The sequence below is a fragment of the Canis lupus genome, chromosome 16 (genome assembly GCF_048164855.1).
Source record: "Canis lupus baileyi chromosome 16, mCanLup2.hap1, whole genome shotgun sequence".
In the NCBI taxonomy this organism is placed as follows: domain Eukaryota; kingdom Metazoa; phylum Chordata; class Mammalia; order Carnivora; family Canidae; genus Canis; species Canis lupus.
In genome coordinates this window covers 19,055,659-19,071,488 of record NC_132853.1, presented here as the reverse complement: position 1 = coordinate 19,071,488, position 15,830 = coordinate 19,055,659, and the positions used below count along the sequence as shown (strand labels likewise).

General features: G+C 48.9%; 1 protein-coding gene across 2 annotated transcripts in view; it reads left to right on the top strand.

The window, feature by feature from the left end:
- Positions 1-15,830, top strand: part of KSR1 (kinase suppressor of ras 1) — a 154,905-nt gene that overhangs the window by 80,099 nt on the left and 58,976 nt on the right. For both annotated transcript variants that reach the window (XM_072779377.1, XM_072779378.1), the window contains exon 2: positions 3,305-3,445. In XM_072779377.1, the coding sequence (XP_072635478.1) occupies positions 3,305-3,445 (141 nt within the window). The remainder of the gene's footprint in view (positions 1-3,304; positions 3,446-15,830) is intronic.

Here is a 15,830-nt window from a genome sequence, read left to right as displayed (position 1 = left end):
GGGGGTGCAGCTGTAGAGATGTAGAGCACGTGTGCAGAAGGGGAGACGGGGACTGTAAGGAGGCCTGGGAAGTCTTGCCCAGCACGAGGATGCCGTGGCCAGAGGAGGGAAGGACTTGTAACCACTGCACGCAGCTTGAGCAGAGGCCCAGGGGTAGGAAAGTACAGGAAGTATTGGAGAAATAGCTCCTAGGTGAGTGTGCACCTGCAGGGCAGTGTGAGCCAGGGGTGGAGGGGAGCAGAGATGAGCCTGGGAAGGAAGGTGGGGAGTCCTCGGCCTCTGGTCACACTGGAAGGGATAGATTGTTGTGGGGTTAGGCCGGATGGGGGGGACAGGAGTGCCTTTACTTAACCCTGTAGGATAAAAGTGGCACTCACATCTTCCTGTTTGTTAACTGTGCTCTGAAGATGTTCCCGGGGCTTAGTTCCATGGTAGGACAGCAAATGTACTTCTCAAGTGGCCACTCGGATTGTACAGAGTGGTGTTCTGTTAGCCGTGTCACTCAGGGGTGTAAAGCCTCCGCAGAGAGTGTTTGATTAGCAGTGTCAGCTTGGGGTGCCTGCGGGGCCCGTGGTGCAGGAAGGCCAGGAGTCTGCCTCTGTGTAGGTTTCTCTAAACATCGAAACTGGAAATTGGAATCATTTTTGTTTGATTCCCTTTTCCCTCCCTGGCAATTGTGCCCACTTGCCACTGAGCCCTCTGGAGGTGGTGGCACATAATGATGCTCAGGTCCGCACGAGGGGGCGGGTATCCCTGAGTCTAGTCCTGGGGCCAGAGTTGCTAGGGGAATTTTCAGAAAGGCTGATGGAGAAGCAAATGGTCTTGTTTTGTTGTCAGTGTGGGTCTCGTTTCACATCTCACAAGGACTCTTTTTTTTTTTTTTTTAAGACTTTATTTGAGGGCAGCCCAGGTGGCTCAGCGGTTTAGCACCGCCTTCCACCCAGGGCGTGATCCGGGAGACCCGGGATCAAGTCCCACGTCAGGCTCCCTGCATGGAGCCTGCTTCTCCCTCTGCCTGTATATCTGCTTCTCTCTCTGTGTGTGTGTGTCTCTCATTAATAAATAAATAAATTCTTTAAAAAAAAAAAGACTTTATTTGAGAGAAAGAGAGAGGGAGAGCATGAGCTGGGGGAAGAGCAGAGGGAGAGAGAGAAGCAAGCTCCCCACTGAGTAGGAGCCTGCTGTGGGGCTTCATCCCAGGACCCCCAGATCAGAGCTGAAGGCAGATGCTTAACCAACTGAGCATCCCAAGTGCCCCACAAGGATTCTTTACCTGTGGATAGAATTCGGGGGATCCATGAATTTATAGGGGGGAAAAAAGGAACCTTTATTTTCACTAACCTTAACTGGAATTTAATGTTACTCAGTTTGAATGTAGGCAACAAGGCACAGTCATCTTAGCATATATGTGTGACTCAGTCACCAGCGAAAAGCACAGCTGTTTGCATATCACCTTACAGTTGTGGCGATATCTAAAAAAGTAGTTGACGCTTGTCACAATATAAAAGCTGTCATAGTTATGAGACCCACAGCCAGCTATTGTTTCATGCTGTAATAAAGATGGGCTTTTGGGGGCGCCTGGGTGGCTCAGTTGGTTTGGCGTCGACTCTTGATTTCGGCTCAAGTTGTGATCTCAGGATCCTGGGTTTGAACCCGTCGTGAGGCTCCGTACTCAGTATGTCATCTGTTTTGGGCTCTCCCTCGCCCACTGTCCTACCCTCTCCTTGCCTCCCCCACATAAATAAATCTTTAAAGGAAGAAAGGTGGGCTTTTAGTACTCTTTCACCATTATAAATATTTTGAGAAATGTATTTAAATAGAATTGATTTCCTTTATAATCCTAAGTGTTTCGTTTGAAGCATCATTCTTAGAAAGGGACTGGGGACCTCCCTGGTCTACTGGGGAGGGGTCCATGGTCCCCAAATGGTCAAGAGCTCCTGTTAGGAATTGGGGAGCCTTTCTAAATACTTGAAATGTTAAATCATTAATTGTTATTACTTTTTTGTGAGTAACAGAATAATTATTATTACTAGTATCGTGAATAACAGAAGGATTCCTTACCCTTGAGAGAAATGCGCTGAGATATTTAGAGATGAGGAAGAAAGGAATGAATGAACAACAAAACCCCTTGAGGTCAGGGGGTACTGGGAAGTAGCTCTACTTGGGAGGGTTCCTGCAAAGACTTTGAAGGTGCATTCCTTCTGGGGAAGCTTGAAAGGCACCAAGGGGAGGCCAATGTGACAGGAGCCCTCACGGAGTCTCTGCATTCTTGGATCTCAGTGGAGCCAGGAAGCTCCCTGGTCCTCCTCTTGAGACTGTGAGCTCATTTCTATCTGTTCTATCAGCTCAACCTTCTTTTAATCAGCCCTGGGCACTGATGGGTGCACCCATCCTGCCCATCCCATCACCCCTCCCTCTGCATTCTTTAGTCCTGTGCAGAGCACCTGGTTAGAGCCCAGTGTTTGTCAGAGAGAGGACCAGGCTGTCCTTATTTCAACTTCCCTTCTTAAAGTTTTAGCTTTTTGAGAGGCTTTTGAAAACTATGGACACTCTTCCCCTGGAAAATGCAGAGTCGTACCTCTGAAATTTGCATACATATTGGGGTGTGCTTCCTGAAAGCCCATTGGTGAGCCCAAGTCAAGGACCTTTGCCCAGAAGGCCACATCCCAAAAGGCATGGCCAGCATGTGGTATGCTCATGTGTGCCAGGCATGCACCAAGTGCTTCATTTCTTCTTGGCCTCCCTGAGAGGGAGGTTCTGTTATTACTTCATTATCTGGAGGAGGAAACTGAGGCTTTTTGGGTGTAGGGGTTCAGTAATTCATTCAGGGTCCCTCATTAGGGTATGCCTGAGTCCCCGGATCCCAACTTAGGCAGTTTGAAACTAGGTTGGAAGGTTCCTAAGTGGAGGGTTACTCATTCTCCCCAAATCCCCACATCTTCCTTGTCCTCACTTACTGTCTGTCCCCCCACTCCCCCAGCTTCCCCAGGTGGGAGGCTCTTATGTGTTAACCCAGTTCTCTGTCCTGACCAGTGTTGCCCATTGATCTCCGAGGATGGGAGTCCTGAGGGTGAGGCAGTGTCAGCCAGCCTCAGGGTGCAGAGGGGTCACAAGTGGCTCTCCAGGTCTCCTGCCAACTTTCTCACGCCCGTCTCCTCTTCTCATCCTTCCATTTCCTACTTTATCGGTGTTTGAATGACCTCAGGGGGGATTCCAGCAGGCTCCTGTGTATTGTGCTTGGGGCTGCCACATGCATGTGTGCGCCCCAAATGAACTGGCCTTTTTTTCCCCTGGGCTCCCACAGGCAAAGCTGGTCCGGTACATTTGCAAACAGCAGCAGTGCAAGCTGAGTGTGGCTCCTGGCGAGAGGACCCCAGAGCTCAACAGCTACCCCCGTTTCAGTGACTGGCTGTGTACCTTCAGTGTGAGGCCAGCAGTGGTGCAGGTAAGCAGGGTGTGGGAACTGGGGGCAGGGGGGGGACTTGGGAGGATGCCACAGTGGGAGGAACCATAGTACCTGTGGCTCTAGCATGTGTCCTGGGTGTTGCTGCTTTATGAGGTAGACAGCCTGACCACACTGATGGTTCACTGACTCACCACCATAAGTAGAGCCAGCCAGCATTTCTGGAAGCATTGGCTGTATGACAGACACCATGCTAAACACTTTGTCTAGATAATCTCACTTAATTCTCACAAAACTCTGTGAAGGAATACTGTCATTATTGCTGTTTCACACTTGAGGAAATTAAAGCACAGAGTGGTTGGTTACATGCCTTGTTTGAAGTCCTACAGCTAGCAAGGGATCACTTTGGGATTCAGAAACAAGAGTCTGAGTTTAGTTTTCTCTTGTATCTGTTGTATTATCTTCCCTCCTTGATTCCCTCTTCCCATCCAGCCAGCCTACCCACCCACCCACCCACCCACCAACTAAACAGCCAATGAGCTTGGAGAGTGTACTCTGTGCCAGGTGTCAGGGACACAGGACAGCTCTCTTGAGGAGTCAGTAAATCAGTCTATAGCAGGTGGAGTTCACCGTCAGATCTCTTAAATCCCTTCAATTCTAAAATTAAAAAGTTGACGGTTGCTGTTGTTTAAAAGCAGTATGAATTGATTATTTATAGACACTTTGGAAAACAGAAGAGGAAAAAAATCACATATATATTCCCACCTTTCAGCAAAAGTCTGTGATCATTAAGATTTTGATATTTCCTTCTAGTTTTCCCCCCTAGTACTTAAGTCTTTTCGAAATTTCTAATGGGTCAGACCCACCGTGCTGTAAGGTAGTTACAAGCCAATGTGGCTATGATGTACTTGCAACGTGGCAAATCCACATGAGATGTGCTGTAATTTCAAAGATAGAAATCCAAAGATGTGCTGAATTCTGAAGACTTTGTATAGAAAAAAATAAAATATTAATAACTTTTCATATTTGGTATACATTGAGATGACACTTTGGGGTATATTAAGGTAAATACAATGTCATTAAAATTAATTTCATGTGTACTTGTTAAAATGTTGTGACTCAAAAATTTGAGTATATGGCTTGTATTATATTCTTCTTGGGCAACACTGGTTTAAACCATCCTGAATAGGGACATCTGGGTGGCTCAGTGATTGAGTGTCTGCCTTTAGCTCAGGGTGTGATCCCAGGGTTCTGGGGTCGAGTCCCGTATCGGGCTCCTCGCAGAGAGCCTGCTTCTCCCTCTGCCTGTGTCTCTGCCTTTCTCTTTCTCTGTGCTTCTCATGAATAAATAAATAAAATCTTAAAAAAACAACAACATACTAGCCATCCTGAATAAACAGTTTTGTTCTTATCATTTGCTATGCTAGCCAGCATGTTTTCTTCATACTTTCACACATAACCCCCCTCCCTTTTTAAAGTAGCTGTATAATGTTTGATTGTGTGCATGGGATGTGGTTTATCAGGCAGAGGCTCATCTCAGTCCTTGGGTATTCTATCTAATGCAGTAGTTAATATGATTTATGCAGCTATTTGTATATTTAGGAATTTTTCCTGGGAGAGATTTCCTGGACAGGAAGTGACATAAACTTAGAAGGTCTTGTCATGAGGTGAGTGGAGCAGGTGGGGGTGAACGGGGAACCCACAGGGTGCTGTCAACACATCACATGTGCCTGGCCTGGCCTAGCCCTGGCGGCCCTCATATTTGTGGTGCACGCCAGTGGTTATAAAGCTGGCAGGAAGGAGCTTGTCTGTGTGAAGGCTGAGGGAAACTGCCCTGTGAGATGGTGTTTCCTAGGGCATTGTTAACACTTACACATGCACACATGTATAAGGAGCCATGTCTCTCCACCCACCCACCTGTCTTTTTTTTTTTTTTTAAGATTTTATTTATTTATTCATGAGAGACAGAGAGAGAGAGGCAGAGACATAGGCAGAGGGAGAAGCAGGCTCCCTGTGGGGAGCCCAGTGCAGGACTCGATCCTAGGACCCTGGCGTCACGACCTGAGCCAAGGGCAGACGCTCAACCGCTGAGCCACCCAGGCATCCCCCACCCACCTGTCTTAACAGCTTTCTGCCGTATAGGAAGGAGATCTCAACATATATATAATGGTTGTCCATGATATCATGTTTAAAATCATGGACTTGGGAGCTAGGAAGAGTTGAATCCTGCCCCCCCCACCCCACCCCCGCTAACCCCAACCTTTACTCCTCCTCTCCCCCAGTCTCAGAGGTGAAAAGCAATTTCCCTTCACACCTGCATCTGTAGCTTGCAGTGAAGGGTGCCCCACAGAGGCAATGACTTGCCCAGCATCTCCCCAGCAGCATCCCTCCTTGACAGAGGACCACCACACATTCAAGAGGCCAAAGGGCTCTGTGATAGTCTGGAGCTGGTAATAGGGACACCCTTGGGTTCTGACCCAGGCCTTCTGTACTCCAAACTGTGCCTTCTAACTTCCATTCTAGGGCCTGAGCCGTCTCCATCAGTTGGTTTAGCTTCTCCAGGCATTCTCCTTAGATCTGCAGAGATCTGCCAGTGTGCCAGGCACCCAGTTCCACCTATATCTGCCTGTGAGACAGGAGCCAGATGTGCCCGTTGCAGAAGCTGGAGCCATGGAGACTGGCTGCAGGGGGCAGCTGGGACCGGGGTCTCCCAGCCAGACCCGGAGGCATAGCAGATACTGAGTTAGGTGATGTTTGAGTCATGAGGTTGTGAGTGATGCCTCAGAGCTGGTGGTAAATGAGAGGGCAGGCTCATTTGTGTGGAAGGGTTAGGTAGGAGGAAGAGCCCAAGAGCCAGATATGGTTTGGGAACCAGGATGCTACATGGCCCGGGGGACTGGGGTCGAGACTGAGCAGAGAACTCTGTGGGAACGACGGGGTCAGGGTGAGAGAGCAAGAGCATCTCCAGCTGCCCGGGGACCGTGAGGCCGCTCAGAAACAACATGTTTCAGGCCGAACTCTTTTTTTTTTTTTATTTTTTTATTTTTTTTTTATTTTTTTCAGGCCGAACTCTTGCTCTTCTCCTTCTATTCACATAGACATGTTTTCTTCCCTCCTCTGCCCATCTCAGAGAACAGTAGCATCATCTGCCCAGTTGCTCAAGCTACAGCCCTGAGTCTTCCCTTGCCCTCCCTCACGTATGTGAACCCCGTGAGCTCTGCTCCCAGATCTGCAGACTTGTCTACCTCTCCCCATCCCCACCCTCTTCCTCTCCCTGGAGTGCTTTCTCCTTGGCTCCTACTGGGGACATCACTATAGCATCAGGTCCATTGTCACCTCCTCTGAGCAGCCTTCTCTGATAACCTGATATATAGATCACTCATACCCTTTATTTTCTACCAGTGCATGTTGGCTGATTTTTCTCATTGACACCGACCACTTTCTGGAGTGTATCTAACTGTATGTCGTCTATCTGTTCTCTCCTGCTGGAATACATGCTCCACGACAACCCACTGAGTGTTGGGCTCAGTGTGACGATTGAGAGGGGAGGTAGGGTTGAATCTCATTCTTGTGGTGGATGTCCCAGGAGTCGAGGGTTTGGTTCTGAGTGAGTGGCACAGATTACTCTGACTTTTCATGCCCCACAAGAGAAGCCTCTTTAGAATCACAGCCCCATGATCTACCTTCCCAGCTCTAGGGCCTGAGCCGTCTACCCACAAGTCAGCTTCTGGGAGGAGCCCTGGGAAAGTTGGTACCCTCAGGAAGGCCGGCACAAGCCATTGCCCTGGGGAGTCCTTGGGCCTCTTTGGCACCCCTCTTGTGACCATACCAACACGCTTCACTCGTTAAAGGGTTGTGCTTCCAGGAGCTGGGCCAGCCCTTCACTGCGAGGCCTCTGTAGTCTGGGGCTGTACCATGACCCATGTGCCTCTTACACTGTGAAGCACTTGGGAAGGTCAAGTACTTAGAACCACAGTGGTGTTCACTGGGGTGGAGGAGAGAAAATTTGGGCAATTTCCTCACTTTTCATCCTCAGCCGCTGTTATTCCTGAGTGAGAGCCAGACCCACAGGGACTGCTGGAGGTTTGCACACAGGTAGCTTGAAATAACCGTCTGGGGAGTGCAAAGAAGGGAATGAAGGGAAGGCTGGAGGCAGTTTTCTGAATCAAGAGGCAATGGGAATCTGTTCAAGGCCTAAGAAGGGTGGCAGGGACAGAAGCTTCCTCACTGCCACCCCCACCCTGCCGCCCCCATCCCTGGTGCCAAAGGCCAGTCATGGGCATCCTTACCAGAAAGTTTGAGGAATGAGGCCTGAAAGGGTAGGGAGCATGAGAAGGGTGGGCCAGGCTACCTGAGAGGAGCTGGGGAGCAGACCAACAGCTTTCTGCATGGGTTTTAAGGATCACAAGGAACCATTGGCTGGGTATCACAGTATGTCTTCCCTAAAGTCTCCAGACCCCTTTTCTCAAGATTATTCTGTTTCTTCCCTTCAAATCTCAGGTTGGTTCTTAGGCTCAGGCCAGAGCATGCTGAAGGTTGGAAAGGAGGGCAGTTTCCATTAGTAACCCCAGCCCCTGCTGATTGGGGAGGGGGCAGCCTCCACTCAGCTCTGCTCCTGGAATCTCTCTTTATTACCTGTATGAGGGCATAGTGATGGGGGCCCGGAGTTAGAGCAGCTCCCTGGCGTAGGCCTCAAGATTGGTCCCAGGGTATGGGTCTGATTTTACACTCAGATGGTTGTTTGGACTCTGACACCTACTCTACCCTGTTTTTGGCCCTGATGGGTCTTGTGTGCTTGTAGCCGGAATTGGTTCTAAAACTTCCACCCATCAAAGATAGGTGCAAATCTTAGAAACCGAAGGTCTAAACAGCATAAAAACCCATGCTTTTCCAAAATTGACGTCAGAGATAGAACCCTTTAGCTTCTGAATGGCATCTGAACATGGCTAATTTTCTTAAAAAATGTTTTATTTTGGAAGAGTTTTAGATTTATGGGAAAACTGCAGTGGTTCCTGTATGGTCCTCACCCAGATTCCCCCATCATTAACATCATACATTACTGTTGTACATTTGTCAAAACAGAAAACGTTGGTATGTTACTGTTAACTAAATTCCAGACTCTTTTTGGATTTCACCAGTTTTTCCATTAGTGTCTTCTTTTCAGTTCTAGGAGCCAATCCAGGATGGCACATTGTTCTTATTTACATACAAATTTGTTTCTTTTTTTATTTTTATTTTTTATAGTTGCTAAAATGGGCTCATACAGTATTTTCTGTCTTAATCTCGTCTCTGTGTTAGTCATACAAATGCATCTCATTCCTCTTTAACAGTAGACTAGTTAAAAGTAGGATTTCTGCAAGCCAGCTTAGCAATGACTGTCTGAAGGGTACCCATCTGTGCACATAGAGGCACACACAGAAGGCTTCATCCTGTGCCTAGAAGAGTCCATGTGCACAGCTGCACAGCACCTGGCCTGTGGGAAGCCCTTGGCAAATATTTGCTGGGTGAAAAGGTGACCAAGGAATGAATGAAAGTCCTCATGGGATGGAGGCTGCTGAGCAGCACCACTCCCGCCACGTGAGGCTGGATCTCAGGACCCTGGGATCATAACCTGAGCCACCCAGACGCCCTAAGATAGAGAGTTTATTTTTTTATTTTTATTTTAAAAAATATTTTATTTATGGGATCCCTGGTTGGCGCAGCGGTTTGGTGCCTGCCTTTGGCCCAGGGCGCGATCCTGGAGACCCGGGATCGAATCCCACGTCGGGCTCCCGGTGCATGGAGCCTGTTTCTCCCTCTGCCTGTGTCTCTGCCTCTCTCTCTCTCACTGTGTGCCTATCATAAATAAATTAAAAAAAAAAAATTAAAAAAAATATTTTATTTATTTATTCATGAGAGACATACAGAGAGAGGCAGAGACACAGGCAGAGGGAGAAAAGGCTCCCTGGGGGGAGCCCAATGTGGAACTCGATCCTGGAACTCCGGGATCACGCCCTGAGCCAAAAGCAGATGCTCAATCGCCGAGCCACCCGGGAGTCCCAGATGGAGAGTTTAAAACATGGTCTTTTTTTTTTTTTTTTTTTTTTAAGATTTATTTATTTATTTATTCATGAGAGAGAGAGAGAGCGAGCGAGCCAGAGACACAGGCAGAGGGAGAAACAGGCTCCACGCAGGGAGCCCGATGTGAAACTCAATCCTGAGTCTCCAGGATCACACCCTGGGCTGAAGGTGGCACTAAACCGCTGAGCCACCCTGGCTGCCCCAAGACATGGTCTTATCTGTGTATCTTTTTTTTTATTTGGTTGGTTTTTTGGAGAACAGATCTGAACCATGAAGTCTGGCAATTTCCTTTGCCTGAGCTGTCACTGCTGACAGTGGCTCAGGACTGCAAAGCCATTCCCTGAGGCCTCTGGGCATGGCCTTCCAGTGCTGGGAGTTGTCCTTTGGGCCTCTCAGTTCTCTGCTTATCTTGACCCTTCTGGGAAATAGTGCCCTTCTGCTTGATGAAGAGAAGGGATGCATGTGGAAGTGGCCACAGGGTGGTAGTGACACTTCCTGGTTTCTGGTGTGGATGAAGGGACTCTGCTCTCTTTCTTCCCTTCCGAGTCCAATCTCAGCCCTCTGCAGCTCCAGAGCCTGCTGTGGGTGCTTTGGACTTAAATGACCTTTAATTCTAGCTTCTTTGGAGACAGACAGCCTGGGAGACATCTTCATATGTTTACTCAACCATCAGATCTTTGTCTAGAGCGACCCTATCCAATAGAACTTTCGGTGACGATAGCAGCATTCTGTACTGCCCTACCCAGCATGGTAGCCATCAACCACATATGACCACGGAGCACTTGAAACAGGATTAGTGTGACTGATAAACCAAAATTTGAATTTTGTTTTATGAATTTTTTTTTTTAAGATTTTATTTATTCATGAGGGAGAGAGAGAGGCAGAGACACAGGCAGAGGGAGAAGCAGGCTCCATGCACCGGGAGCCCGACGTGGGATTCGATCCTGGGTCTCCAGGATCGTGCCCTGGGCCAAAGGCAGGCGCTAAACTGCTGCGCCACCCAGGGATCCCTGTTTTATGAATTTTAACGTAGAGACACATGGCCCTGGCTGTATTGGACAGGGCAGGTCTGGAGCCTGCCCTGGCGGGACTTTGTGCTCACAACTGAGATGCTAGAGACACTCCCCCACCCCAGGAGCTCATAGGCTGTGGTGAGACTTGCTGAGAGCCGACACCAAATACCCTGACAAAAGGCAGCCTGGGATTCATGGGAGCAAGCAGGCAAACCCACCCTGGGAGTCGGAGAAGGACCAGCACCAGGGAGAGCTTCCCTCAGAGCTGGGAGCTAGGCTGGCAGGAAGGACAAGAGGGCGGAAACAGTACCAGCAGAGACCCTGAGGTCTGAGAGAGCTGCTTGGGACTCAAAGGAAGTGCTCGCAAAGGGCTTGGCCTGGGAGGAGACCAGTGAGCAAAGGGTCAGTTCATGGAAATCTTCGCATGGAGGGATTTATCTGGAGATCAATGCCGTGCATGTGTACTGGAGGGGGAGAGAGAACATTAGAATTGTTTTAGGGAAACTAAAACCCCTGCTGGTGAGACGCTGGGTTCATCATGAGGACAGTGAAAGGTGAGAAGGTGCTGGTGTGGGAACGCGGGGTGCCGCGTGGAGGAGGGGCCCTCAGGCCTAGCACTGAGCTTGAGCCTGGGTTCAGAGGCAGGAGGGTGCCTTTCCCCTCCCTCTCCAGACACGTAGAGTCACACACTGTGACTCTCTCCTCCACCCTCACCCCTTGAAGCTTCCACAGGTTAAAAATCACAGCTTCATCTTGTGGCTGCAGCTGGGGGGAAATGATTTCAGAGCCTGCTGGCATGGAGCCATTTTTTTTCCTTTGGGCAATTTCCCTGTTGGAAGTTGTTAGAGGAAGTGGCGAGCACTGACTGGGATCAGTCCCAGCCGTGAGAGTGAGAGGTGGGTACTGCAGAGGCCGAGATTCCAGGGCCCAAGCAACAGGCCACAGGCTCCCCTGAGTGAGCTCTTGCTGGTGGTGTTTTGTCAACTGAAGATGCAGGCGAATCCGGTAAGGGGGTTTTGTTAAGGCTCTGACTGGGCAAGTTTCTCTTTACAGCCTTTCCTCTACTCCCCTCGAATTCTCATGTTGAAAATCAGGCCTTCTCTTGGGGATGGGGAAGAAAACTACCTGAAGTCTGCCACCATCTTGGTTTCCCACTGGCTGGGAGTGGCCGTAGCTCTGTATGGGCCCTGGCGAGCGGGCTGGATGAAGCAGGAGGCTGTGAAAAAGTAAACTGCAAAAGGGAGCCGGTATTTGGCTCCTGGGTTCAGCTTTAAGGCACATGAATCCTGCTACCCTTCTGCTGAGCCTCTCCTCCTGCCCATCTTCCCGTCACCCCCACCCACTCCCCAGAGCCAGAGGCTCCACGGTTCAACAGCCTTGCTCTTGGCAGCTGGGAGCCACCTCCAAATGCAGCTCACACTCTCCCGAGACTGCGTGGAGGGATCGGCACCAGCGTGTTGGCTCCAGCAGCCCAAGGCTGCTTTGCTACTGACAATTTGAGGTGTCAGTACCAGCCCAGCAGGATGGGGCGGTGGAGGCCTGGACGGGGGGCCAGCGTGCCCATGTCACCCAACCAGTCAGGAGAAGGGCTGGAAGTGGGGTGGCATGGAAGGAAGGTGGCGCTTTTGTGTTTATATTGTCCTCTTTAATCCTTATACCCAGGGTAGAGGGAGGCGGGGACACCTTGGTTCCCATTTTATTGCTGAGCAAACTGAGGTTTAGAGAAGTTGAGTGACAGGTCAGTGTCACACAGTGAGCCTGTTAGCTGGGTCAGGATTCAAAGTCAGGTCTCTGTGATTGCAAACCCAGAGTTCCTTCCTTGACTTGGTTTCTTATTTAGAAGAGCCCAGCCTGGGGTTACCTCTTGCAACTGTATGATTGAACTGATCTCTTTCTCTCTCCCTTCCTCCCTCCCTCTGTCCTTTGTCCTTTTCTTCCTTTCCTCCTCCGTCTTTCCTTAATATACATTCATTCTACATACATTGATCACTTATCCGGATTAATTGGGGGGGGAGGGCAGCCCCGGTGGCGCAGCGGTTTAGCTCCGCCTGCAGCCCAGGACATGATCCTGGAGACCCTGGATCGAGACCCACGTTGGGCTCCCTGCATGGAGCCTGCTTCTCCCTCTGCCTGTGTCTCTGCCTCTCTTTCTCTGTCTCTATGAATAAATAAATAAAATCTTAAAAAAAAAAATTATGGTGGGGGATAACTGATGAACAAAATACAGTCTTCTTGGGGGGCTTGCAGGGTGGTGGGATGTACAGATCTACAGATAACAGCTGAGGAAGCAGATGGGGCCCTAGGAGAGGAAGGGCTGAGATGGGGCACCATACAGAGCCGAGGGCCTTCCTGTGTTGTCTCCTGCCCTCCCAGTCAGGCTCTCATTCAGTGTAGTTAGTTCCTGTTGTATGCCAGGTCCTGTTCCAGGTGGCACGCATGGGTTCCTGTCCTAATCGAACTTGCATACCTCCCTCTCTCCAATTGATGAAGTGATTTATTTTCTAATTCTGAGCCAAAAGGCCCTCTTTGAAGCTTTGAGTGTGAGGTTGCCCCTGGTTTCTAGAAATCGGAAAAAATCAGAGCATGATGGTCCTGGTCGCCCCTTCTACTGGTTGGCATTTATGAATGGTGAGTCCATCTCCTCAATTCTTTGGATTTCTGGGCTGCTGCCGTGTCCAGTGAAAACTGGCCAGACTGGAAGAGCCATGCAGGCAGGAATCGGGCTATTTTGTTCGAGACTCTGTCCCTGCCACCTGGCACATTGAAGTGTCCTCGTTGAATGAACAAATTAAGATCAGATCACCCAGAGCTCTGGTCTCTTGGGCTGAGGGGTCTCAGGAACTTTCTCATCTAGGCTCGTGAAGGTTGAATTACAGGGGCCGCTGCAGGGAGGTATTTGGGGGCTGCTGAGGTCGGGATTCCTGAGCTGCCTCTGCTCTGTTTGGTGAGGGGCTGGACTTGGGTCAACTGTGTGCCTGTAGTCCTGCTGTGGGATGACTCTGGCTTAGGGTGTGCTGGAGCCACCTCTGGGGCCATCCAGCTCCTGGGCTGCCAGTTTGTGTTCTTCCATCCTCCGGGACTGGCCTCAAAGGCAAGATTGCTCTAAGACACACCTCACCAGCCAGATATCATTGGGGAATTCTTGTGTCCACACCACAGTGTTTTAATTATTGCAGACAAAACCTCTTCTCTTATTACCCTTCTTTTCAAGACAATCAACATAGACGTTTTGGTGACTTGGTTCTCATCCATATGCTTTGGGGCAAGGAGCAAGATTGGAAATAGCTCAGAACCTGGTTTTGGGAGGCAGACAGAAATTGGATTTTGCCACTTGCTAATGGACAAGTCCCTTCCCTCTCAGCCTGTTTATTCTGTTGTACGTTCTCTAGGTAGAAACTGAGGAGTCACTTCTCATTCCTTTTGCATCCTTAACCTCCACATTTGATTGACTAGCAAAGCCTCCTGGCTCTATTTCCAAATAAATCCCAAATCCACCTATGTCTCTTTTTCAGTACTGCCCTTTCCCCAGGCCTAGCTACTGCACGGACTTGCGCAGTAGCACCTATCATCACTCTGTCTATTCTTGCCCTCTCCTTCATTTCATTTTTCAGCCAAGTATGATTTTTCTGATACCCCAGATCTGATCATTTCACTTTTCTGAGTACAGTCCTTCATTTAATGTCTTGCACTCAGCATAAGATCTAAGCCCCTTCACCATTATCTGCAAGGCCCTGAAGTATTTGGCATCTGCCTCCTTCTTCCACACCATCTCCTACCCCTCCGCACTTCGCCTTGTGCCAGAATACGTCAGGTTTCCTGTCATAGCCCAGGGCCTTTGTATGTTCTGTTTCCTCTGCCTGGAAATTTCTATACTCACATGGCTAGGATCTTTAGAAGTCTGTTCTTCAGAGAGGCCACCCTGTCTAAAATGAGATGCCCCCCGTATCTCAACATGCTCTTTCCTTTTTAGCATTTATTCACAAATTTCAAGTACATATTTTATTTTATTTTTTAAATTATGTTTCCCAATTACTCAGCTATTAGGAATGACAAATACCCACCATTTGCTTCAACGTGGATGGAACTGGAGAGTATTATGCTGAGTGAAGTAAGTCAGTCGGAGAAGGACAAACATTATATGTTCTCATTCATAATAGTGAAAGGGAATATAAGGGAAGGGAGAAGAAATGTGTGGGAAATATCAGAAAGGGAGACAGAACGTAAAGACTGCTAACTCTGGGAAACGAACTAGGGGTGGTAGAAGGGGAGGAGGGTGGGGGGTGGGAGTGAATGGGTGACGGGCACTGGGGGTTATTCTGTATGTTGGTAAATTGAACACCAATAAAAAATAAATTAAAAAAAATAAATTATGTTTCCCTAATAGATATAAGCTTGCTAGAGGCTAGAAAAAGATTACATATTTTGTTTGCTGTCATATTCCTAGCGTGGAATAAAGTGTCTGGCACACAGTCAGTATTCAGTAGCTGTCTATTGATGAGATGGTTGAAAGGGAGGGATAAATAGATGGAGGCATTAATGGTACCAGGGCACATAGTAAGTACATACTAAGTACAAGCGATTATATTCTCCTACTAATTGGAATTTTGCTATAGCAAGTTCCAATACTGACTGGTATAAACTAAAGACTTGTCAGCTGAAGTAATACAAGTCTGAGGAAGTCTGGACACAGAAGTTCAGATGATGCAGTTAGCGTATACTACTCAGCCAGGCCCACTTCACATGGCAGGCCCCAGGCACCAGCTGCTAAGCCTCACTTTCTTCATGCATAACTGGTAGTGCTTGCCTGGGAGAACTTCTTCCCAAGAATGATAGCTGAAAAATCCCAGGGAAGGCTCTGAATGGCCTGCCTTTGGTCATATGTTATACCAGAACCAATCACAGGGCTAGGAAGATGAGAAACTCCAGTTAGCCCACACTGGCTCATGGTTCAGCCCATTAATAGCATGGTGGAGAGTGTGGGGTCTGAAGGCTCAGTGCCACCTGCACTCGGGGAAATGGGTTCCTGGAGGAAAGACAGTCCGGGTGGCAGAAGAGGTGTGCATAAACACCGTCATCCCCAGATGGCAAGAGCAGTGGTCTCCACCCTCAGCAGGGCCTCTCCATGGGGATGGGTCACCTGGCTTTCCCCCGTGGGTCTCAGGGGTGACCACTGTGTCCCATTTCCATCATTGAGCAGAGCTCCTGTGTCTGTGTGGGAGACAAAGGGCCTCAGGCTCGAGATACTGTATAAGGCCTGACCCTGGTGGGGCCAGCAGAGATCACATTTCTAGAATATAATTAGTGAACCCATCCCCTCATTTTTGTTTTTGATGACATTTCTCTTTTTCTTCACT